Source organism: Mesoplodon densirostris, chromosome 5 (genome assembly GCF_025265405.1).
Source record: "Mesoplodon densirostris isolate mMesDen1 chromosome 5, mMesDen1 primary haplotype, whole genome shotgun sequence".
NCBI lineage: Eukaryota > Metazoa > Chordata > Mammalia > Artiodactyla > Ziphiidae > Mesoplodon > Mesoplodon densirostris.
The window spans coordinates 95,159,591-95,183,906 of NC_082665.1; the positions used below are offsets into that span (position 1 = coordinate 95,159,591).

Sequence of the window (24,316 nt, forward strand, 5' to 3'; positions counted from 1 at the left end):
TCCTAGAAATTAGGAAAAGATAACAGGTGGTTTTGGGAGAGGTAGAGGGCTAGTATTAGACATGGGAAAGTAGACGACTATGGGAAAGCAGCCATCTTTTCCTTTTTTAACAATTTGTTCCTTGTTTTTAAATCATAATTCATATATCTTGAATGCTTTATATTTTTAAAAGGAGAATATTATTTTGAAGCTACAAGATGGAAACACATTTTTAGAGGGAAAAAATGTAAAGGACAAGACAACTGACTTGCTCATTTGAGAAAGCATATAACTCTTCATTTGTCTCTCTGATAAATGCTTGGTCTCTATTAACCTCTTTGTTCATACAGTATTTTTCTTCGTGGCACAATGTTACAGTTGTTTTTTAAATACCATTATTTGACAAGGTACTGTGCTGGGCACTATATGCATTATTACAACTTCCAGTCCTCAGAACAACCCTTGAAATGAGCTCTTGTCATCCTTTTTTGTAGGTCAGAAAAGTGCTGATCAGTCAGAGTTTAAGTAACTAGCCCAAGGTCATGCTAGAAAGTGGTAGAGCTCACATTCAAACCCAGGCCTCACTAGCTCCAAAGCTTTTGTTCTTTGCACTGCTCAGATTCTGCTCTTCCCAGTTTGTTTCCTTTCTGGCAGGATGCCTTTGGGAAGAAGTAGTTACAGTTTGGAGAGACCAATATATCTGAGCCAGAGAAACGTGCCATCTATACCTGGCTCTAAGTGAAAATTACACCCTGAGAGAAAATGACTTTGCAGCAGCATTTTAAGAAACAACAAAACTTACTCCTGAAGGAAACCACATTGGGCTGAAAACTAGAAAAACTGACTTCTAGACCCTGTTGTTCCATCACCTGCGAGCTTCTCAGTTTGCTTCTGGGCCTCAGTTTCTTTAGTTGTAAAACAGTGAGCCCTCTACTAAATCCTAAAGGCCTTCTAACAGCTTATTTCTGTAATTACTAATGTGTCCATAGGATGTAATCATTTAAAATCTTGCTAAATTTAGACAGTGCCTGAAGTGCATCCTTGTGTGTGTTTGTTTATATACCTGTTCCCCGTAATTAGACTATGAGTCCTTTGAGGACAGAGAATGCACCTTACTGGTATTTTGCATAACACAGTGTCTAGAAACAGCATCCTCCCAGAAATTAATGTATGAGGAATGAAGATGTGCTCTAGGAAGTTTATGTTCAGTTGCTTTTTGGTAGTTTATTAGTAACCCCAGTTTTACTATCTTATAGTTCTTTGGTTATGTGCTCATTATTATTTTTTTTAAAAAATATTTTTGTTGAGGTGAAATACACATAACATTAACTATTAACATTATTAATTAGATAAAATTAACTTTTAATTCATTGGCAATTTAGTATATTTACGGTGTTATGCAATCACTACTTCTTTCTAGTTCTAAAACATTTTCATCACCCCAAAAGGAAACCCTGCATCTATTAAGCAATTGCTTCCCAAACCCCTCCCATCCCTCAGCCCTTGGAAACCACAAATCTGAGTTTCATTTCTGTTGATTTATTTATTCTGGATATTTCATATACATGGAATCACACAATATATGACCTTTTGTGTCTGGCTTCTTTCACTTAGCATAACGTTTTCAACCTTGTAGCATATATCAGTACTTCATTACTTTTTATGGCTGAGTAATATTCCCTGTGTGTATTATGTCACATTGTATTTACCCATTCATCCCCAAATAGACATTTTGGCTGTTTGCATGCACCTTTTGGCTATTGTGAATAGTGATGCTGTGAACGTGTGTGTACATGTATTTGTTTACGTCCCAGTTTTCAATCCTTCTGGGTATATTATTCCTAGGAGTGATATTGATGGGTCATATGGTACTTTCCTGATTAACTTTTTGAGGAAGAGCCAAACTGTTTTCCACAACAGCTGTATCATTTTACATCACTACCAGCAATTGTACAAGGGTTCCAGTTTTTCCACATCCTCACCAACACTTATTTTCCATTTTTCTGAGAATAGCCATTGTAGGGGGTGTGAAGTGGTACCTCATTGTGGTTTTGATTTGTGTTTCCCTAATGACTAATGATGTTGTGAGCATCTTCTCATATGTTTGTTGGCTGTTTGTATATCTTCTTTGGTAAAATGTCTATTTAAACCATTTACCTGTTTTAAAAATTAGGTTGTTTGTCTTTTTGTTGAGTTGTGACAATTATCAATATATATATGTATTTGGGATACTAGTTCCTTATCAGATACCGAATTTGTAAATATTTTTTCCCTATTTTATAGGTTGTCTTTTCACTTTGTTAATAATGTCCTTTGGACAAAAGTTTTTAATTTTTATGAAGTCCACTCTTTTTTTTCTTTTGTTGCTTGTGGTTTTGGTGTCACATTTAAGAATCCATTGACAGGGCTTCCCTGGTGGCGCAGTGGTTGAGAGTCCGCCTGCCGATGCAGGGGACACGGGTTCATGCCCCGATCCCGGAAGATCCCACATGCCGCGGAGCGGCTGGGCCCGCGAGCCATGGCCGCGGAGCCTGTGTGTCCGGAGCCTGTGCTCCGCAACGGGAGAGGCCACAGCAGTGAGAGGCCCGCGTACAGCAAAAAAAAAAAAAAAGAATCCATTGACAAATGCCCATGAAATATATACCCATGTTTTCTTCTAAAAGAGTTTTACGGTTTTAGCTTTTATATTTAGATCTATGATGAGTTAATTTTTGTATATGATGTCAGGTAGGGGTCCAAGTTGATTCTTTTTGTCTGTTTGGGGCCTCTTGCAATTTCATATGAATTTGAGGGTTGGCTTTTCCATTTCTGCCAAAAAGACCGTTGGAATTTTGGTAGAGATTACATTGACTCAGTAGATCGCTTTGAGCGGTATTGCCATCTTAACAATATTAAGTCTTCCATTCCATGTGTTTGTTTAGGTGTTCTTAAGCTCCATTTATTTAGGTCTTCTTTAATTTCTTTCAGCAGTGTATTGTAATTTAAGTGCATAAACCTTTCACCCCCTTGATTAAATTTTTTCCTAGGTATTTTATTCTTTTGGATACTGTCATAAATAGAATTGTGTTCTTAATTTCCTTTTCAGATTGTTCATTGCTGGTGCATAGAAACACAATTGACTTATGCGTTGCTCTTGTACCCTGTAAATTTACTGAATTCGTTTTTCAGCTCTAATAGTTTTTTGTCTATGGAATCTTTGGGATTTTCTATATATAGGATTATGTCTTCTGCGAATATAATTTTACTTCTTCCTTTCCAATTTGGATGCCTTTTCTTTTTCTTTTTCTTTTTTTTGCCCAGCTGTTCTAGCTAAGACTTCTGGCACAATGTCAATAGTGGTGGTGAAAGTAGGCATCTTTGTTTTGTTCCTCATGTTAGAGGGAAAGCTTTCAGTTTCTTAACCATTGAGTGTAATGTTTGCTGTGTATGCTTATTGTCTTTTAACCTACTAAGTCAGAGGTTATCACCTGAGAACTTGTTAGAAATGCTAGCTCTTAAGACCCACCCCCAATCTTCTGATTCTGAAACTATGGGAAGTGGAGTTTAGCAATCTGGATTTTCAGAAACCCTCTGGATGATTTTGATGCACACTAAAGTTTAAGAACCACTGCACTAGAGTTTAAGCTTAGGTTAGAACCTGTGCTTTATTTTATTACCTTTGTATTCCTTTTAGTTCTCTTGTGGGATTAATTAGTGTTGAATAGCTTTAAAAAAATCAGTGTTCCCCAAAGTGCCTACATAATCTCTTCGCTCGTCTACATGTCTTGAATCACCATGAATAACTGGAGGTTCATTATTAGGCATTCACACAGTTCACCAGAAGACCTCACATTTTGTTTTCAGTCTTAGACCCTTGGCAAACAGTGCAAGTGTACTTTTATTTATTTATTTATTTATTTTTGGCTGCGTTGGGTCTTCGTTGCTGTGTGCAGGCTCCTCATTGTGGTGGCTTCTCTTGTTGCAGAGCATGGGCTTCAGTAGTTGTGGCACGTGAGCTCAGGTGGCTCATGGGCTGTAGAGCGCAGGCTCAGTAGTTATGGCACATGGGCTTAGTTGCTCTGCGGCATGTGGGATCTTCCCGGACCAGGGCTCGAACCTGTGTCCCCTGCATTGGCAGGCGGATTCTTAACCACTGCGCCACCAGGGAAGCCCTGAAGTGTACTTTTATTTAGACCATTTGTTTTGATAAGTGCTTTCACCGTAATTATCTGGTTACCTATTAGCTGTGGCCTTATCCATATGACTACTTCAACGAGCAAGAAATTATCTTTTGGCTATTTAGAAAGACTCAGGTGTCTTTTTTTTTTTTTAAATAGGGTTCATTGGATTTTATCACATCAGTGTTTTCCCTTTGCTTTATTTTTCTCATTAGTTTTCCTTTATCTTGTGTTGTGATCTCAGTCCTCTTATATCCTCCCCCCCCACCCCTTTCATCTTCTTTGAACAAAATAATATTTAAGTTAATAAGCTAAGAATGTGATTTATTACTACTAATGGCTGTTGTTGAAAGTAGCCATTTGGACACACAAGTACCAGTTTCTAGACAATTACAATCATAACATTCTACTTATTCACTACTTGTTTACCTACTGGCGAATATTCAGTTTATAAAAAATACCATTTCAAAATGTCAAAATTGTGGTATAATTAATTATTTATAGCTAATCTATTTCTGAGACTAATTAAAATGATAATATATACCCCAGATTCCCATTTTCCACCACTTTCAGATGTCTAAACCTCATTTGTACATTCTCCTCGAGTCAGTCTAGTTAACTCTTCTCCCAGGACAGGTGAATATTCTGAATATAGTATCAGATTAAGGGGGTATCTACATGTGTGGGCTCTGGGGGGATCCCTGGTAGCAGGGCAGAAGCACAGAGTGAAGCAGAATGGTCGTACAGCCATGGCAGGGGCTTAGAAGCTCTCCATGAGCTATGTGTCCCTAGGAATACAACATTGCTGGACTTTTCTTCAGTCTCTTTGATGTGAGAATAAAGTTGTAGGATCATTACATGAATTACTGTTGGTTGAATAATTAAGCTGCTCTTCAACCTTTCTTGTTCGCAGTTTGCTGTAAGTAAATGAAAAATCAATTCATTAACAAATGCTAGCAGACTTTTAAGATGCTAGACCATGTACTTGCATATTGCAGTTAAATTTTTTAATGACTATAAACTGATCATAGTTCTTGTTTGTGTTTCACATCTTGTTCAATGAAAAAAAAGGGAATGTTCATTTCAGTACTATTTACAGTAGCCAGGAGATGGAAGCAACCTAAGTGTCCATCGACAGATGAATGGATAAAGAAGATGTGGCACGTATATACAATGGAATATTACTCAGCCATAAAAAGAAACGAAATTGAGTTATTTGTAGTGAGGTGGATGGACCTAGAGTCTGTCATACAGAGTGAAGTAAGTCAGAAAGAGAAAAACAAATACCATATGGTAACACATATATATGGAATCTAGAAAAAAAATGGTTCTCATGAACCTAGGGGCAGGACAGGGATAAAGACGCAGACTTAGAGAATGGACTTGAGGACACGGGGAGGGGGAAGCTGGGACGAAATGAGAGAGTGGCATGGACTTATATACACTACCAAATGTAAAATAGCTAGTGGGAAGCAGCAGCATAGCACAGGGAGATCAGCTCGGTGCTTTGTGACCACCTAGAAGGGTGGGATAGGGAGGGTGGGAGGGAGATGAGAGGGAGGGGATATGGGGATATATGTATGCATATAGCTGACTCACTTTGTTATACAGCAGAAACCAACACAACATTGTAAAGCAATCAAACTCCAATAAAGATGTTAAAAAAAAAAAAAAAGAAAAAAGGGAAGGGATTCTTGACTGTTGAAGTCACAGCCTGAAATTGATCAGATTTCCCAAGGCATTTTTTTCATGGAATTACTTGGGTTTTAGCAAACATTCTAGTTCCAGTTCTAGAAATTGTACGTGTGACATCTTTCATCTGTCTGTGGAAGAGTTCATGTGGTCTCTAGCTGAGCTTCTTAATTAGTTTCTCAAAAAAAAAAAAAATTCTGAAGTAGTTTGGAAGTGTATGTTTATGTTCAAATTATTTAATCTATGTGTATGTATATTTGTGTAGACCTACCTTTATGTAACAAGAGTGTTTAATAAAGAGGGTTCCAGATATCTTAAGAGATTTAAGAAGTTTTTTTCCAAAAAGCTTAATAGATCGATGATTTCCCAATACAGTCAGAAAGGAAGTTAGTTTGGGGAGATTGTGTGCCTTTTTTACCTCTCACATATCCGGTGTTGGTGGTTTGAACAAGAAGAGAACCATTTTCCACATATTCTCAGGGCTATATCCTTTCAGTCTTCTGTGTCACGAGATTATCTATTAAAAATCAAAAGGAATCTAGTAGTCCTAAAAGTTTAGGAAGAGAAGTTTGTGTTTTAATTAGGGAAGAATTATAATAGTATCAGGAGGTTCTCAAACACAAACTGTTGAGCAGAGGCAGTAAACTCACTGATTGGGAGATAAGTATTTAGGGAGACAATAACTTTTCTCATACCACCATTGTGAAAGGGATTTTATTTTCCTAGCTTTTAAACTCCTGAATGCCTGTGTATGCAGTGGTTTATTTCAGAAGGGAGAGAAACCTTAGGGTTCTAGGGCAGAGCTGAGTTTCAGAAACCATTACTGTATATTTCGCAAGGCTTTTTGAAAGGGTTTTGATGACAGTGACAAGAGAAAGGGGGAACAAGCATGTTAAAGTCATTTGGCTACTTTTGAAACCAAGGCCAGGAAGAAAACATTTTCTGGCTGTAAATCATTTACTTGTCCTACATTCTTTAAAGCATTTTATACAAATGACTTTAACAGTTTTAGGGGTCATGCCTGGGGTTAAGAGACTGTTTGCCTGGTATACATTTTGGTGATTAAAAAGTAATACTTTATTGAAGTGGTAGCATTTCTGTTCACACTCTGCACTATGAAATATTTGATATTTATCTGATGAGGAAGGTTTGCCTCGTAAGTCAGTATTGTACAAAGAGTATGCGTGTTGACTATGTGTTACAGGGACATGTACTGTTAAAAAAATAGTGCTTAAAATGTAATTGTAATGAAAGAACAGGAAAAAACAAAAAACTATAAATAAAAAAAGAAAAATTGTAAAGATTGCTAACATTTTGATGAGTGATTATTATGCCATGCACTGCCCTAAATGCTTTTACATGTATTATTGAATTTAGTCTATAAACCCAAATCTATGAGGTAGGGATTATTATTCTTATTGACAAGTGAGGCATAGAAAGGCTAAGTGAATTGTCCAACGTCACCCAACCAGTGTGAATAGTGAGGTGGGAAATGAAACCAGGCAGAGGCCGCGCTCTTAATGCCTGCTTATAGAGCTGAGTGCATTGACCCTTGGATTTCAAAGACAGTACTCAGGCTAAGAGTGAAATAGTTGTCTGTGATTTTTACGTGAATCAATTCAAATAGAAATATTTAGTAAATACCTAAATGTCTTAATGGCTGTGGCAAAAATGCTAAAGCTGATGAGAAAGATGGATTTGGAAGATGAATTTGGAAAGTACCTTCAGTGATTGCTGGATGTATTAGTTGGAATCATACTTAAAAATACAGTGGGATCGTGGAATTATCCATTCTTATGCCATTGTCATCCTCTTCTTTAACTGATTACCAGTGTGTTACTATGTGAGAGACTACTGTGGAATTTTTATGAGTTCAGAGATTATCAGATAGTTTAGTACTTTGGCATATTGTCCATGAAGTTGCAGCGACTCTAGTCATGTGGAATGTTACATGAATACTCAAATCTTTTCTGCGCTTCTCCTATATGTTTTTCCTATACTTGTAGACCTTTTGATGGGCACCCCAGCATCCCTGTCCCTCTACACTTTTCCTGAGAAGTAGTTGTAACATTGGATTGTACTGTGAGGTGAAAGATGCATTGTGCTTATATGTAAGTGCAGCACTGGGTGGCAGGGTCTGTCTTCTTTTGCCAAGAAAAGTGTTGTATTTTTCTTGGTTTTTGTTACAGCAGAGCCATTTTCATTGCCGGCAGCACAACACACATCAGGAGAAAGCAAATAAACAACACAGGGCACTTGGAGCCAGGAAGTCGCACCTCAAGACTAGAAACACAGCTTTGGATTGACATTTGGGACATGGGTTGCTAGATAGGGGAGCCACCTGTCAAACTGAAAACCAGTGACCTGAGGTTCTTATACTTCCAGGGAAACCATTTAGTCATAGGATCTTTGGAAGGGTGTCAGAAGTTGATTTTGATGTTATATGACAATCAGTTTCCTTGTAATTAAATATTAACTCCAACTATGTCTTAGGTAACTGAGCTTTGCCTTGCCTTTCATTGTTTCCTTAGACATGCGATTAACATTTGTTGAATTTAATATTTTGAAACTAACCTCTTGTTAATTGAATGCTTTACTTTGAAATAATCCAAGTAAATATGGTATGAGTATTCCTAATAGTGTCTAGTTTTAAAATATAATCTGTTTTTACCCCCTGCCTTATAAGAGACTTGTCAAATTCAGTTGGTTTGGAGTATTTTAAAGGTTTCTTCTATGTCAAATTAATGGCATGTTACAGTAACTTATTGAAAATAATATTTGAAATGAAAATTATAAACCCAAAGTCTATAGGAGCTTTTTAAACCAGAGGAGATAAACTCATTAAAAATTTATTTACTTAAGCATATATTGATAATACATTCTTTTAAAGGGAAAAAAGGAAACTTTTTGCCCTGCTTTGTTAGACTACTCTTAACTGAGCAGCCTTAATTTATGGAACTTGAGGCTTTGGTAATCATTAAATATTTATAAAGATGCTCATAGGGACTTCCCTGGTGGTGCAGTGGTTGAGAATCCGCCTGCCAGTGCTGGGGACACAGGTTTGATCCCTGGTTAGGGAAGATCCTACATGCCGTGGAGCAACTAAGCCCCTGTGCTACAACTAATGAGCCTGTGCTCTAGAGCCTGCGAGCCACAACTACTGAGCCCAAGCGCCACAACCTCTGAAGCCTGTGCACTCTAGAGCCTGTGTGCCGCAACTACTGAGCCCACGTGCTGCAACTCCTGAAGCCCGTGTGCCTAGAGCCCTTGCTCCACAACAAGAGAAGCTACCGCAATGAGAAACCCAAGCACCACAACGAAGAGTAGCCCCCGCTCACTGCAGCTAGAGAAAGCCTGCGCATAGCAATGAAGACCCAGTGCAGCCAAAAAACAATACTAAAAAAAAAAAAAAAAGATGCTCATAGCTGTTCTCCCACCCCCACCCCCTTGACTTATGCAGCTGAAGAATTCCTTTTCATTTGTGATTTCAGGTCTAAGGCACAAGGTACCAATTACTGAAGAGAAAATAGTCAGTGATTCTCTTCAGTTTTGATAATATTTTAAAATACCAATGATTAGTTTGAATAATGTATATTTCATCAGTTGTTAACATCTTACTCTTGCCTCTTTTAGGGCCTGCTGAAGTTCCCATGATGTCACCCAATGGATCCATTCCTCCCATCCACGTGCCTCCAGGTTATATTTCACAGGTAAACCATTTAATAGACTTCTCTACTCACTATGGGCACTGTCATTATTCCAAAACAATATATGGCCTCAAAACCTTATTCCAGGATTAATTTTGTTAGGATAATGCTAGAGTTGTGGGGTTTTCTTGTTTTCCTGTTTTTGTTTTTGATTTTTGTTTGTGTGGCACCACATGGTCCTTCCTGAATCTTGCCGCTTGATGTGCCAGAAAGTCAGTGGGAGGGAAACACAGCAGGGTTACCAGGCTGCCTTCCTCTGAGGTGGGTTTCACACTTGACCATTTGACAATGGTTCCTTCGTTGAGTCTACTGCCTTAGAGACTTCCTTCTACCTGTACCACAATTTGCTAGAAAAAGAAAACTTGTAGACTTAATTAGTAAAAAATATCAAAGGAGACATATAGTTATCATAAATAGGGTCTGCCTTCTGTTATAGGAGTCCCGTTTTTCTGTAATGTGGCATGACTTGGGCTTGATAAATAACTGAATATGATGTGAGAACTTCACTGTTTGCACTTAAATTTCTCTGAAATTGGATTATTTCTTAAGTAAAAAAAAAAAAAAAGCAATAGCTGTTTAAAAAGTAGTAGCAGGGGGGCTTCCCTGGTGGCGCAGTGGTTGAGAGTCCGCCTGCCAATGCAGGGGACACGGTTTTGTGCCCTGGTCCGGGAGGATCCCACATGCCGTGAAGCGGCTGGGCCCCTTAGCCATGGCCGCTGAGCCTGCGCGTCCGGAGCCTGTGCTCTGCAACGGGAGGGGCCACAGCAGTGAGAGGCCCGCGTACCACAAAAAAAAAAAAAAAAAAAAAAGTAGTAGCAGGACTTCCCTGGCAGTCCAGTGGGTAGGACTCGGCGCTTTCACTGCCGAGGTTGCGGGTTCAATCCCTGGTCAGGGACCTAAGATCCCACAAGCCTCTCAGTTCGGCGCCCCCCCCCCCCAAAAAAAAGTAGCAGCGATTTCAGAAGTGTGTTGGAAAGATTAAAAAAAAAAAAAAAGTTAAAGGATAAAGTTGTACTCCTATTCCTGGGTAAGGTTTAAAGTCTTCAGGGTGCCTGGAACATGGGCATCTGTATATACTTTTGTTTTTTGTCCTCAGCTCCTAAAACAACTTGAACTCTCCCTGCACTACTTCCTCCCCAAATACCTAACTAACCAACTGTTTTTCTCTCTTTCTGCCACTATTGTACTTTTTTTCTGATTATAATGGCATCTTATATTCACTGGAAAAAATCTGAGAAGGCAGAAGAGTAGAAAAAAAGAAAATATTTGTAATTTTACTACCCACAGAAGACGATAATCTTTGTGTTAACATTTTTGAGGTTATAGTCTTCCAGATTTTTTTTTCTTTCTCTCTCTGTCTGCTTTTAAAATGGTTTAAAAATCTGTAATTTTCATTTTCAGTGATTTTGCTGGGGTGAAAAAATTGGCAGCTACATAGGAAAATTGCTGAAGTGCAGGCAGGAATCAAAGAAGATTTATCCTTCTCTGATGTAAAAACTTATCCATTTCTTCACTGTCTAAGCCATAGTGCAGCCACTATAATTTCATTTTTTCCATCCCTACTTCTTTTATGTGAGCCAGTTTGACTTTTTTTTTTTTTTTGGAGGAGCCAGAATGTTGGCCCATCTTCCCCCTGTTGCAAGTAAATGGCTTGTTTTACACAAGTCTTTGTAAATAAGGATCACTGAAGGAGAAAAGGTTGCAGAGCAAGCCCTTCCAGCCAAGACACACGATGGTGGATCACGTTCACATCACCAGCCAATTAACAGAAAAGAACAAGGAATGTAGAATTCCATTATGTCTCCCACTCATTTATTTGAGGAAGTGTTTCATTCCCTTGAACCAGAGTACAGTTCTCACCATTGTGATGGCTGAAATAACTCCTCCTTTTATGCTAAATGCCCATTTAAGGAATACCAGTTAAAAATTGAACATTCTAGTGGAGAGAAGCTGTAATGTGCTTTTTATTGCTAGTGGTGTTGCTGTGATTGTATTAACTGCCAAACATTTATTAGGATTCCTAGGAAAAATAGAAACTTTGAGATAGTGGTGTATTTCTGATTCTGAAAAACTTCTATAGAAAATCTAAGTAGAAAGAGGAAAAACAGAACTGTAAACTTACTTTCATAAAGCTGATGATGGAAGCATAGTGAAACACTTTCTGAACTCAGAATTATGGCAGAAAGTGCTAGGAGATATTTGAAGAATAGTAAAAATGGAATAATTTGGATTCCGAATTGAAAAAGAACAAGAAGCAGTCTGTAAGGCACATATTCAACTCTTTTTAGACTGGGCTGTCTGCTCAGAAGATGGGCCCAGAGTTAAATAACCTTCAGTGGTAGCATTATAACTTGAATGATATTTGACAGTGAAGTGTCTTAAGTAAAAGTGATTATTATAATGAAGAAAATTGAGAACCTGAAGAGGTACAACATCGTCTTTAAGGCTGACCGTATATACACTTGAAAGGAATGAAGAAGGTTGGAACCAAGTATAAAATGTCTTAGGAGACTTGTGAAGGAGCAAAATACATTTTTGTTATGCAGTTGTGGGAAGAAATAATCACTTAAAAAAAAATCCCCCTCCTGGCTAGACATATGTGAGAATGCCCAATACTAGTCTGTCCCTATGCAATACAGTCTACACCTTAACCCCACAGTCCTTTTCCTCAAATACATGTGGCTTCCTTGTTCAGATCTAGAGTTGGGTGTACATTGTGTAGCGGTACAGTTAAAGGTCTCTGTTGTAGTATATGGATTCTTAATATTCAACCCTGTCCTCCTTTTGAGAATCACCTTTTCCTATTGCCCCACATTGCTACCACCTTAAACCTCTGTCCCCTGGCTTTTTCTCAACTTCATACTTTTGTGCTAATTATTTCTCTCTTCTTGGAGAACTCTAGAGCCCTTCTTTGTCTGACAGTTCAATAATCCTTCTACTCAAATACCCCTCCTCAATGTGACCACTTTAGAACCTCTAACACAGAGATGGTTGTTTTTGGGTTTTTTTGTTTGTTTTTTTCCAGCATCTTTGGTACTTTGTCCCCATCTCTGTCATGAAACACAATACATTTTATACCATCCCCAAGAATCTTAGTGCTTCATTGGGATTACATATGAGAATTTAGAATACTGCCTGGTACATAGTAGGTACTTGATAAGTGCTTTTAAATGTAAGTGATTGGCCAACTTGAAATAAAGTAAATACAGGATAGATTCATAGGTTTGGTTCAAAGATTTGCAGGTTCAAGTCGAGTAGTAATATGCCTGATAGCTGGAAAATTAGCAAGATGAGAGTGATGTATACCTGCAAGGAATGAAATGCTCTGAATGTGGATTTAAGAGAGAGAGAAGTGCCAAGATAGTTCAGTAGAGGAAGGAATAGTCTCTTCAACAAATAGTGCAGGGACAACTGGTTATCCAGATGCAACAGAATGAAGTTGGACCTCTACCTCACACCATATACAAAAATTAACTCAAAATGGATCATAGATGTAAGAACTAAAACTGTATAACTCTAGGAGTAAAATTTTATAACCTCGGATTAGGCAATGGAATCTTAGATATGACACCAAAAGCTCAAGCAGGAAAAGAAGAAAACATAAATTTGACTTCATCCAAATTACAACTTTTTGTGCTTCCAAGGTACCATCGACAAAATGAAAAGAGAACTCATAGATTGGGAGAAAATATATGCAAATCATATATTTTAGAAGGGACTTGTATCTAGAATATATAAGGAAATCTTAACAGCTCAAGGATAAAAAGACAAAAAACCCAGTTTAAATATGGGCAAAGGATCAGAATAGACATTCTCCAAAAACAATGTACAAATGGCCAAATAGTACATGAAAAGATGGTGAACATCATTTAACCATCAGGGAAATGAAATCAAAACCACAGTGCAATATACTTCACACACACTAGGATGGCTTTAATCAAAGAGACAAGTAGGAACAAGTGTTGGCAAGGATGTGGAACAATTGGAACCCTCATACACTGCCTGTGGTAATGTAAAATGGTACAGCTGCTTTGGAAGATAGTCTGGCATTTCCTCAAATGGTTAAATATAGAGTTACCATGTGACTCTGCTATTCCACTACTAGATAAATACCCAAGAGGAGAGAAAACATATGTTTATACACCAAAAAGCTTGTACATGAATATTCATAGCAGCACTATTCATAATAACCCCAATGTGGAAACAACCCAAATGTCCATCAGCTTATGAATGGATAAACATGTTGTGATATATCCATAAAATGGACTATTATTCAGCCATAAGAAGGAATGAAGTACTTATACATGCTAAAAAGTGGATGAACCTTGAAAATATTGTGCTAAGTGAAAGAAGCCAGACACAAAAGCCATATACAGTATCATTCCATTTATATATAATGTTCAGAATAGGCAAATCCATAGACACTGATAATATATTAGTTGTTGCCAGGGGCTGGGGGAGAGAGTATTAGGGAGTTGCTGCTAATGGGTGTGGTATTCTTTTTGGGGTGCTGACAGTGTTCTGGAAATAAATAGTGGTAATGGTCACTCAACTCTGAATATACTAAAAACCAACTGAATCAGACACTTTAAAAGAATGGATTTTGTGGTATGTAAATTACACCTCAATAAAGTTATTACAAAAGAGGAGGGAGGGAAAGATAGTGACTAGTCCTAATTATTAATCAGCAAACAGTGGCACAGCTGGGAAAAATGGCCCAGCCTGTCTTGGTGCCTGTGTTGATGGTGGTAGTAACTACTGTGTATGCTGTGCACTCTGCTAAATGCTTTATTTATGTTTCTAGTTTTCACCATCCTAACTTTACATACGAGGAAGCCAAGGCCCTGAGTTGAACCAGGATTGCAACCCAGGCATTTCTGAACTCACTGACCTTTTCCCCACTATGATGTGATCTCTAAGTCATTGACAGAGCCTACTTTGATGGATATACAGTTGACCCTTGAAGAACATGAGTTGAAACTGTGCAGGTCCACTTATACGTGGATTTTTTTCAGTACTAAATACTCAGTACTACACTATCTGTGGTTGGTTGAGTCCATGGATGAGGAGCTACAGATAAGGAGAGCTGATTATAAGTTATTTGCAGACTTTTGACTGTGAGGCGGGTCGGTACCCCTAACGCCCACCTTGTTCAAAGATTAACTGTATTTGCTTCATGTTACATTGCCTTTTGACAATGTGAGTGTGGATGTGTGGTGTGTCTACTTGTGCATCTCTAATACTAAAACCCCAGCTCCTCATATAGGAGATGGTACATTATTGTAAGAAAATTGAAGAGAGAGGCAAGTAAATGATTAAAGACATTACAGTAGTCACTCTAAACTGAGTCACTGGGGAATTTCTTGGTTGTAGCATTCATTCCATACTTCAGTAGCTAAAAGTGCTTTAAAGATAAATTGATAAACTTGATCAAGTTGACAAAATACCAGTGTCAGTAATGAGCAAATGATCTTATAGAAAGACAGACATGTGGAGTTGAGACAGCGCTGCTGTGACGCACAGTCAACAGCGCAGCCTGTATTTTCTTAGGTTGGGAAGGACTGACCCTGTGGGCTTTAGAGAGAGTGTGGACTAGGGCAGGAGAACAGTGGCATCTTCTCTGAGGTAGTACGCTTTTCTTTGTTGTAGTGTGAGTGTGTGTTTTACTTTTTGGTGGGAGGCTGGGGGAGGTTTGAGGAAAATGTGATCTGACATTTTCAACTTGAGAGAAAACACAGGCTAAGTTTTTGTGTTTTTTTTTTCCCACCTGTGAGAAAGTGGATTTAGGTGAGAGGGAATTTAATTTAGCCTTATCCACTTATCACCGTTATTTCCATTATGTAAAAGCATTTATCAGTGTCATTAGGGTTGAAGCTATGGGAAAAGAGGGCGTGCTAGGAAGAACATGGACATTACTTGAAAAGGCCTGCCTTCGTATTCCACCATGGCTACTTCCGTGTAGCTTTTACAAACTCTTTTGCCACATAGGTGAATGCCTACCTGATGTGGCAGAGGGAAGAATTAAGAGAAATGCTGTGTAAGGTGTGTAGTCCACAGTGGGCATTCACTAAGTGGTAGCTATTAGAATGAAGAAGCCTGTTAGAACAATTTCAGTGAAAGTTTGGCAGGATTTGCCTTCCTCAATACATATTGAGATCATGCCATATGAAGCAAATTTTTCCTTTCATTGTACACTTCCCTGGTTTTTCTTAAATTTTTTTTAACCTCATCATTAACTTTTGAAGAATTCATATATAAAAATTTCTTAAGCACATGCCTTGAGTTTTATGTTCCATGCTTCCATAGTAATTTATGAAACATTTTCAAAAGTTACAGGGAAAGGATTCATGTAGACCCCCAGATTTAAAAAGGATATGAAGAGACAAAGTGAAACATCCAAGTTAATGTTCCATCATTTGAGAAACCACTCTTCTTTTTCCAGGTTAATTGATGTAACCTAAAATCTTCAGAGTAGTCAAAATAAGTGTTTCTGTTGTTATAGCAGAAGTACACATTTTAACCCATTCTGTTGTTTTGGGGATTAGTTAATGGGTAAATACCTGTTGAAATTATATATATTCCATTTCTCTTGACAGGGGAGAGACGAGAAATCTATTTAAATACATGTTTAAATTTTGGTTTGGTTGATCATTCTCCAGTGAGGCTTGTTTTAAGAGTTGGCCAGAAATCAGAGCCCTGTGGAGAAACAATGGGGCCTGTTAGGTGGAAGCCATGGAATGCTTTTCTCCGTTTTGTTCAGCCAAGTCGGCTGAGCTATGAGCATTAGCCTCAACTGCTTCCCTTTGGTAATTACAACCTAGTGTTAAACTAATGCTGTGCTTTACCTTCAACGTTGTAAAAATGATGAGCAGGAAGGAACATGGGGCATTGCCCTGTGCCTGGGTAGACCAAGAATCAGACCCATTTGGCGGCCAATAATAAGAAAATTGGAATCTCTTTCAAAACTTTAAATCCTCTAGAAAAATGGACTTTTCTATAGGAAGTTAGGAAGATGTTTCACAGTGAACAGTGTGTGTGCACACAGTGTGTGCACGGGTGTCGTGAGCTTCTGTGGAAAAGAGCAGAGGACTTAACGTACCCATTCTGTTTTTGTTTCTATCATCATCAGATTTACAATAACTTTATTTTCATTTTATGGCTTATTTTGTCTGAGGAGCGATTACAGACAGGGTTGGCGATGCTAAATTAAAGAGCTGTACCCTCCCCTCAAAGCATTTTGCAAGTTCTCTCTTTCTGAGTCCTCTGTCTCCCTGTTCTGCATTTTCTTTTGGATTTCTTCCCTTTGTTTCTACGATCCTGGCATTGCGACCTAATAGAACACAGGATTAGCAGCATGAAATATGTGTCCTGTTCATCACTGTATCTCTAGTTCCTTGAAAGGTGTCAAGCACATACTAGGTATTTATCAAAATTTGGCTGACTTTTGGAGTCATTTTTATCTTGTGGAGGGAGGAGGGCAAAGGAAAGTGTTTGAGGATCTCTGAGGTTCTTTTCTAATCTAAAATTAGAGGATTCTCCTGTACTGTTCATACTGCTCCTTAAGAAGGAGACCAAGAGAGAATATAAGTAAGTTTCCATAAGCAATCACTACCAAAACAGTGGGGCACACTTTTTTGGGATTTAGCATTCTATTGAGTAGAATGCTATTCTTCACTTGTACAGAAAAATGATAGTTGATTTGATAGTTGATTTTCGTAGTAATAATATTGAGAAGATGTCACATCTAGAAATGACTTCTGAATCATTGATAAGGATTAAATTATGCACATTACATTATATATGATTTTATCACACAATTATTGTAGTCTGTCTTTCTAAGTTAATAACCCACTTTTGTCATATGGAACAACTTTTCTTAGAAAATCACATTTGCCCAACCTTTGGGCACAAAACTTAACCAAGGTTAGGTGGTTATATTCCTACACACTCTTTGAAACTCATCAGGTTTACAAACTTGGACTTACAGTTGTTTTGCTTTGTAATAAATGTCTGATTATCAACAGCACAGATTCTTTTTTTTGCCGTATGCGGGCCTCTCACTGTTGTGGCCTCTCCCATTGCGGAGCACAGGCTCCGGACGCGCAGGCTCAGCGGCCATGGCTCACAGGCCCAGCTGCTCCGCGACATGTGGGATCTTCCCAGACCAGGGAACGAAGCCGTGTCCCCTGCATCGGCAGGCGGACTCTCAACCACTGTGCCACCTGGGAAGCCCCCAGCACAGATTCTTAATCCTTTCTCGTGCCATGGAACCCACTGCCAGACTGATGAGCATTTTTAAGTGTAAAATATAAAATTCATAGACACGATCTAGAACAACCTGCCTGTGTTTCCATTGATGTAAATGTGTCTGAGAAGCTGGACTGAAAAGATGTTATTGGCTGTGTCTTCTGTGCTGGTCAATGGAGAGGTGCTGGAGGAACAGCAACAGTTATTCCCGTTGATTCCTGCTGTTAATAGCTTTATTAATATCTTTTTTAAAAATTGAAGAACAGTTGATTTACAGTGTTGTGTTAATCTCTGCTGTACAGCAAAGTGATTCAGTTATACATATATATATATATATATACATTTTTAAAACATTCTTTTCCATTATGATTTATCTCAGGACGTTGAATATAGTTCCCTGTGCTATACAGTAGGACCTTGTTGTTTATTATTAATATCTTAAAGGCAGCTCAGTTTGGCACAAATTAAACCATCAGATTGCTACTTACTGTTTATCTTCTAACAAATATTCTGTTCCTTAAAACAGCATTTCCATCTAGTCTGAAATAATTGTTTGGTCCATTTTATTAATTGGAGCTCTATGGATGTAACTCTTTTCACTTGTCCAATGTTCTCATGCTCCGTACAGATACTGGGGAGTATTAGATTGGATTTTTGATCTTCAAATGTGGTTCTTTTTGGTATTTGGGTTGGTAATATACAATAAAATATGACCAAAGGCACAGCATTTCTAGTGAGAGTACTTGGGTATGAATCTTGTCACCCATTTAGCTGGCCTTAGGTTAATTACTTAATTGCTCCTGAAGATTCTTAATCTAGAATTTAGGACTATGATGTTGCCTATGTTAGAGGATCTTCTGAGTATTATGCGAGTTATGTGCCGAGCACTTTATACGTTATTAAGTTGCTTAGCTCTCTCTAAATAGGGCCTCTCTGTCCCTCAAGCTAGGGTAGCCAAGATATGGTAATGGAGCTGGCACCAGCTGAGGACCCAACACCAGTTCTGTGGTTCATAAGATGTGTCTCAAACCTTGCTGGCTTCCTTCTTAATGTCCCCTCAGCTATATAGCATTCCATACATTACTGAAGAAGTTGGATTAAAAGAGATACCACAGAAGATGTACTTGTTTCCATACTCCTCTCCAGCCTTCAGTGGTTTTAGTTATAAATCACTTGACAGTCACCTGGAAGGAGCCCTGTCTGTTTAGTAAAGTACTAAAAGTTGATTTCATTTATATATGCCCTAGCTGTGCTTCTTTTTCCAGATTAAAGATTTATGTAAGTGTCAGTGGTTTTTCTGTGTATAAAAGTGTTAGTACCTATAAAGCCACCAGAGTGAGGCTTGCCATTTATGAGGGTATCTCCTTATATTGGTCACCTCTTTTTATTTATTTATTTTTTAACATCTTTATCGGAGTATAATTGCTTTACAATGGTGTGTTAGTTTCTGCTTTATAACAAAGTGAATCAGTTATACATATACCTATATCCCCATATCTCCTCCCTCTTGTGTCTCCCTCCCTCCCACCCTCCCTATCCCACCCTTCTAGGTGGTCACAAAGCACTGAGCTGATCTCCCTGTGCTATGTGGCTGCTTCCCACTAGCTATCTATTTTTCATTTGGTAGTGTATATATGTCCATGCCACTCTCTCACTTTATCCCAGCTTACCCTTCCCCCTCCCCATGTCCTCAAGTCCATTCTCTACATCTGTGTCTTTATTCCTGCCCTGCCCCTAGGTTCTTCAGAACCTTTTTTGTTTTTAGGTTCCATGTGTATGTGTTAGCGTACGGTATTTGTTTTTCTCTTTCTGACTTACTTCACTCTGTATGACAGACTCTAGGTCCATCCACCTCACTACAAATAACTCAGTTTCATTTCTTTTTTATGGCTGAGTAATATTCCATTGTATATATGTGCCACATCTTCTTTATCCATTCATCTGTGTCGGTGGACACTTAGGTTGTTTCCATCTCCTGGCTATTGTAAATAGAGGTGCAATGAACATTGTGGTACATGACTCTTTTTCAATTATGGTTTTTTCAGGGTATATGCCCACTAGTGGGATTGCTGGGTCGTATGGTCACCTCTGTACAAGCTTGTCTCTAAGATTCATGCTCTAAAATACTGAAGACAAGTGCCATATCAATACCTTCAACTTGTGATTCCCCGTTCAGCAACCTCAGATTTGTTATCTGGATCTAACCATTCCCCTGTCACTCTATACCTTAGCCATTGCCTGAAGTTGGCATGTGCATTAAAAATTATGCACCAAAGGACAATTTAAGGTTTCTAGGTATAAATGAGTGTGTGGGTAAAATGTTTGGGGAATTTTTATTCATTCATGAATCACCTTATTACTTAAATCCTTAAGTTTGGTTACCTGTGAAGCATATGAAATTAGTTGTTTACTTAGTCATTGGCAAGAACTGTTTCAGAAAAGTAGCTGGAATTTTCAAGGAACTTTTTTCTTCCTTGATTCAGAGAGGATGTTGATTATCAATCTGCAACTACTCTGCAGGATAATCCTTTGATATTGTATAAAGGGCTTTTAGAAACCCAGAAATATCACCAATAATTTATTTTTCCATTCTGCTACAAAAATAACCATGCTGTGCAGCAAGAGGAGCTGGTCCTAAACCTAGAGGGTTTATTGCCTCAGACCATTCATGATAATGTTACACTGGAAAGAGCAGATAGTATTTCATCAGTGTTGGGCTGTAACAGATGTGAAGAGAAAGGAGATTGAGAAGTAACATTTGATGTTTTCAGCCACAGTTGTGATTATTCAATTTGAACAGACAGAAAAGTAAGTCAGGAGATTTGAGAAGTACATTGAATTCTGCCACGTTTTTAAGTCAAGTAACTTAACTTCATCTGTAAAATAGAATCACTACTTGGCTCCTGTAATTCTTTGGTTGCCCTTTGAATATTCCTTTATCCTAATTTTCTCTTTCTTCTAAGGTATTTGGGGATGGTGGTAGGAGTTTCATCCATCCATAGCAGCAAAACGGGGGTTGGTCTGGGGAAAGTACAGTCCATATGTTTTAAGTCTCTACCCTCCATGAAGAACAAACTTGCTTTTCCTCTTTTGTATTGTTTACTATATTAGAAAATGCCTAGTGAGGAGTCGGTGCAGAAAGGAAAGGCGAGAAATAATGCTTCTTTATTCCTGGTTGGTGATGAATAAAGTAAAATCACTCAACTGCATTTGGATTTGAAGTAGAACTTATATAGGAAATGTGTAAGTTTTCTGTGTCTTTCTTACAGTAAAATCATACTTATTTAAAATAAGAGTGTCAGGGATAACAGATCTGGAATTAATTGAGTTTAGATTATCTGAAAGTTTAGAGTATGATGTCTAAACTCAGATATATACCTGAGTTATGCAGTGGGTTGAATTTGATAAAGAATGTGTTAATAGCTTTTGCTAGACATCAAATCAAAGAGAAAATTTTTTTTTTTTTTTGCTTGCTTTTTCATTCATTTTTTGGTTAGCTAACATATATTGAGAGCCTCCTGTGTGCCTGGGTGTCTTGAGGGACTTGGAGTTGGTGGGAGACACAGATCTGTAATCTGCGTTACAGGACAGAGATGCTGGTGGAGAGGTGAGCACCAGTCTGGCTGGCAGAAGCGGGGACTGTTTGCCTGCCCGTCCCTCTGTCCATGCGGCTGTTTCATGTTGCCCAGCCTTTTCTTCTCCTTGTTCACTGCTCAGTTTTAGCTGAGACTTCTTCCCTTGCCAGAATGGCCTGGGAGCCCTCTTTTAAGTATGTTGGCCACAGTTAGGAAGTGAGTCTGAGCCCAACTTTCCCAAACACATTAGGTCCCAGTTTTCTGTGTGCAGCGGCTCACTCAAGCAGTCCAGATTTGCACGCTGCCTGCACGCACGCGGGCTCACGTGTGTCCACACGCAGTCTGTTCTGCCTGCACCTGGGATCATCACTGACCATTGGGGGCAGCCTGCTAAAATTTTTCTTTTGCCTCCTACCATTGAAGCTCTTTTGATTCTTGTTGTTTGCAGCCCAGAAGAAGTAGAAGGGGAGAGTTTTAGGAACTCTAAAGGAGTTCCTAAAGAAGGCTTTTAGTTTGTTAAACTAAAAAGAAGGAGGAGTTTGTTAAAATTCCTGTGGAGCATTTCAGTTCAATAAGGAGAAGAACTACCTTCTCTGTTAACACGAGAAAGGATCATCAAGACACAAGTGTTTTTAAGATGTCCTTTTAGTTCTTGGACTCAAAATTGCACCCCATCTTCCTCCCCCGCCACTTCCCCCCATAGCTCTCTGACCTTGTGTGTGTTAGCTTAACTTTACTGAGCTTCATTCCTTTTCTCTCTCAAATGGGGATAACTGTATTTGCCTCCCAGGGTTGTTGGGAAGATTTAGTGAGGTGGTAATATTAATAGTAGTAATTGCTAGGTAAGGTTTATCTATTATGTATCAGTTACTGTTCCAGGACCTTAACATGTTGTTGCCTTATTTCAGGTAGAAGGTATTAAAGCAGAGCAGCAGGTATTCAATAAATATTGTTTGTATCTTGAATCCTTTCACATCTCTTAATAACCTATTTCTAACAGTTCATTATTTACATATTTATTTCGCAGCATACCTAACTCCTGTATGATTCTTTACGTAATGAAAACTTGGGAGTATAGACCAGAATGAAAATCTGGTTCTGCAGTTGAACTAGTTGTACATTTTAATCATGCTGTGCCTTGGTTTTCTCATGTACAACGGGATGCTAATATCTAGTTCTCCAGTAGTTAAGGAAGTCACATGAGGTGACAGGTGACAGCAGCTGGCAGGCCACAGGCACTGGCTGTGACTTGCCTTCTCCTCTCCCTCCCTGCTGCTCCCGTTAGCCCTTCCTCTTGCTGTTGCCCCCAGGCTATCTCATTTTGTTTTAACCGTTCTCTTGGTCATACTTCTAAAAACACTGGTGTAAGGAAGGCATGCATTCTCTCGGTTTAACCTTTTGTGCCTCATTTTCTAGCCTCTCATCCATGTGTATAAGCCACAGGATAGCAAGGGATACTAGGCACATAGAAGTTCCTCAGTAAATACTTATTGAGTAGAATAAAGGGACGTGACAAAGATTCAAACTAGCTGCTGTTTGCCATCAAGCTTTCCTCCTTAGCTAGAGGAAGGTGGCTGGGTTTTAGTCCAGGAGGATAAATGCATTACTTTTTTTGGGGGGGGGGGCGGTACATGACTCTTCTTGAATTATGGTTTTCTCAGGGTATATGCCCAGGAGTGGGATTGCTGGGTGATATGGTAGTTCTATTTGTAGTTTTTTTTTTTTTTTTTTACATCTTTATTGGAGTATAATTGCTTCACAATGGTGTGTTAGTTTCTGCTTTATAACAAAGTGAATCAGTTATACATATACATCTGTTTCCATATCCCTTCCCTCTGTATTACTTTTTGAAGAGAGGTTTTTTTTGTTTGTTTTTTGTGGTGCGGGGCGGGGGGTTGTTTGCTTTGTTTTTTGTTTTTGTTTTAAGCAGACAAGAATGGTAGAACTTAAGATAGGAGGCTCTGAGAGGTGGCGTTTTAATTTGCTAAGGCCACCATAACAAAGTGTCATAGACTGGGTGGCTTAAACAACAGAAATTATTTCCTCACAGCTCCTCAGGCTATCAGTTTGGTTTCTTTTAAGGCCTCTCTCGTTGGCTTGTTGACGGCCTTCTTCCTTTGCTGTCCTCACATGGTCTTCCCTCTGCCTGTCTGTGTCCTAATTTCCTTTTCTTATATGGATATCAGTCATGTCTGATTAGGACCCACCCATATGACCTCATTTTTACCATAATTACTTCATTAAAGGCCCTATCTCCAAATACAGTCACATGCTGAGGTACTGCGGGTTAGGACATAAATATATGAATTAGTGTGGGGCAGGGAGGAGGACACATAATTCAGTCCATAACAGGTGGCAACCTTGAGGACCTAGCACAATGATGTTTTCCAAGGATCTGTGCTCTCTGGAGAAGGTGGGTGTTCCGTTGAGTCACAGGGTTAGAAAAAAATCTAGATGAAGAATACTTGGTTTTCATTTCTGAAAAAACAGTACTTTGTTCAGATTACTGAACAGAACTCACTAGGACTCAATCTAATTTTTCTCTATTTTTAGGCTAGACAAATCTTAATGTTTAGCACCTATTTTTTTCCCCACTTTTGAATATCCAGTGCTTAGCTCATAGTATGTATCAGGAAATAGTTGTTGAATTGAATACAGGTGATTTGTCTGCCTCTGGACATTGTCCCGATTTCATTCACCCCAAAAGGAAATGAATTGTCTTTTCCATGGTCGTTTATGAAGACTAAAGGCACATTTTTATTGTCTCAGGATTTTTAGACTGAACTCTTTCTGATGTCTGAATTCTTCTGCTACAGTAATATATTTCTTTATGAACCGTATTTTTTAAAGAATGTTACTGCCACCATTTCCTGAGTTGCTTATTATTTTGTGCATTATTATCACTCCTCAGACTTTATTATTATTTGGAGGAACATAGGCATAATTTCCTTAGACATAG

The 24,316-nt window shown here is 38.6% G+C and overlaps 1 protein-coding gene across 4 annotated transcripts in view; it reads left to right on the forward strand.

Annotated features, from left to right (window-relative positions):
* FNDC3B (fibronectin type III domain containing 3B) overlaps window positions 1-24,316 on the forward strand; it is a 353,074-nt gene that overhangs the window by 177,768 nt on the left and 150,990 nt on the right. For all 4 annotated transcript variants that reach the window (XM_060099137.1, XM_060099141.1, XM_060099138.1 and 1 more), the window contains exon 4: window positions 9,462-9,538. In XM_060099137.1, the coding sequence (XP_059955120.1) occupies window positions 9,462-9,538 (77 nt within the window). The remainder of the gene's footprint in view (window positions 1-9,461; window positions 9,539-24,316) is intronic.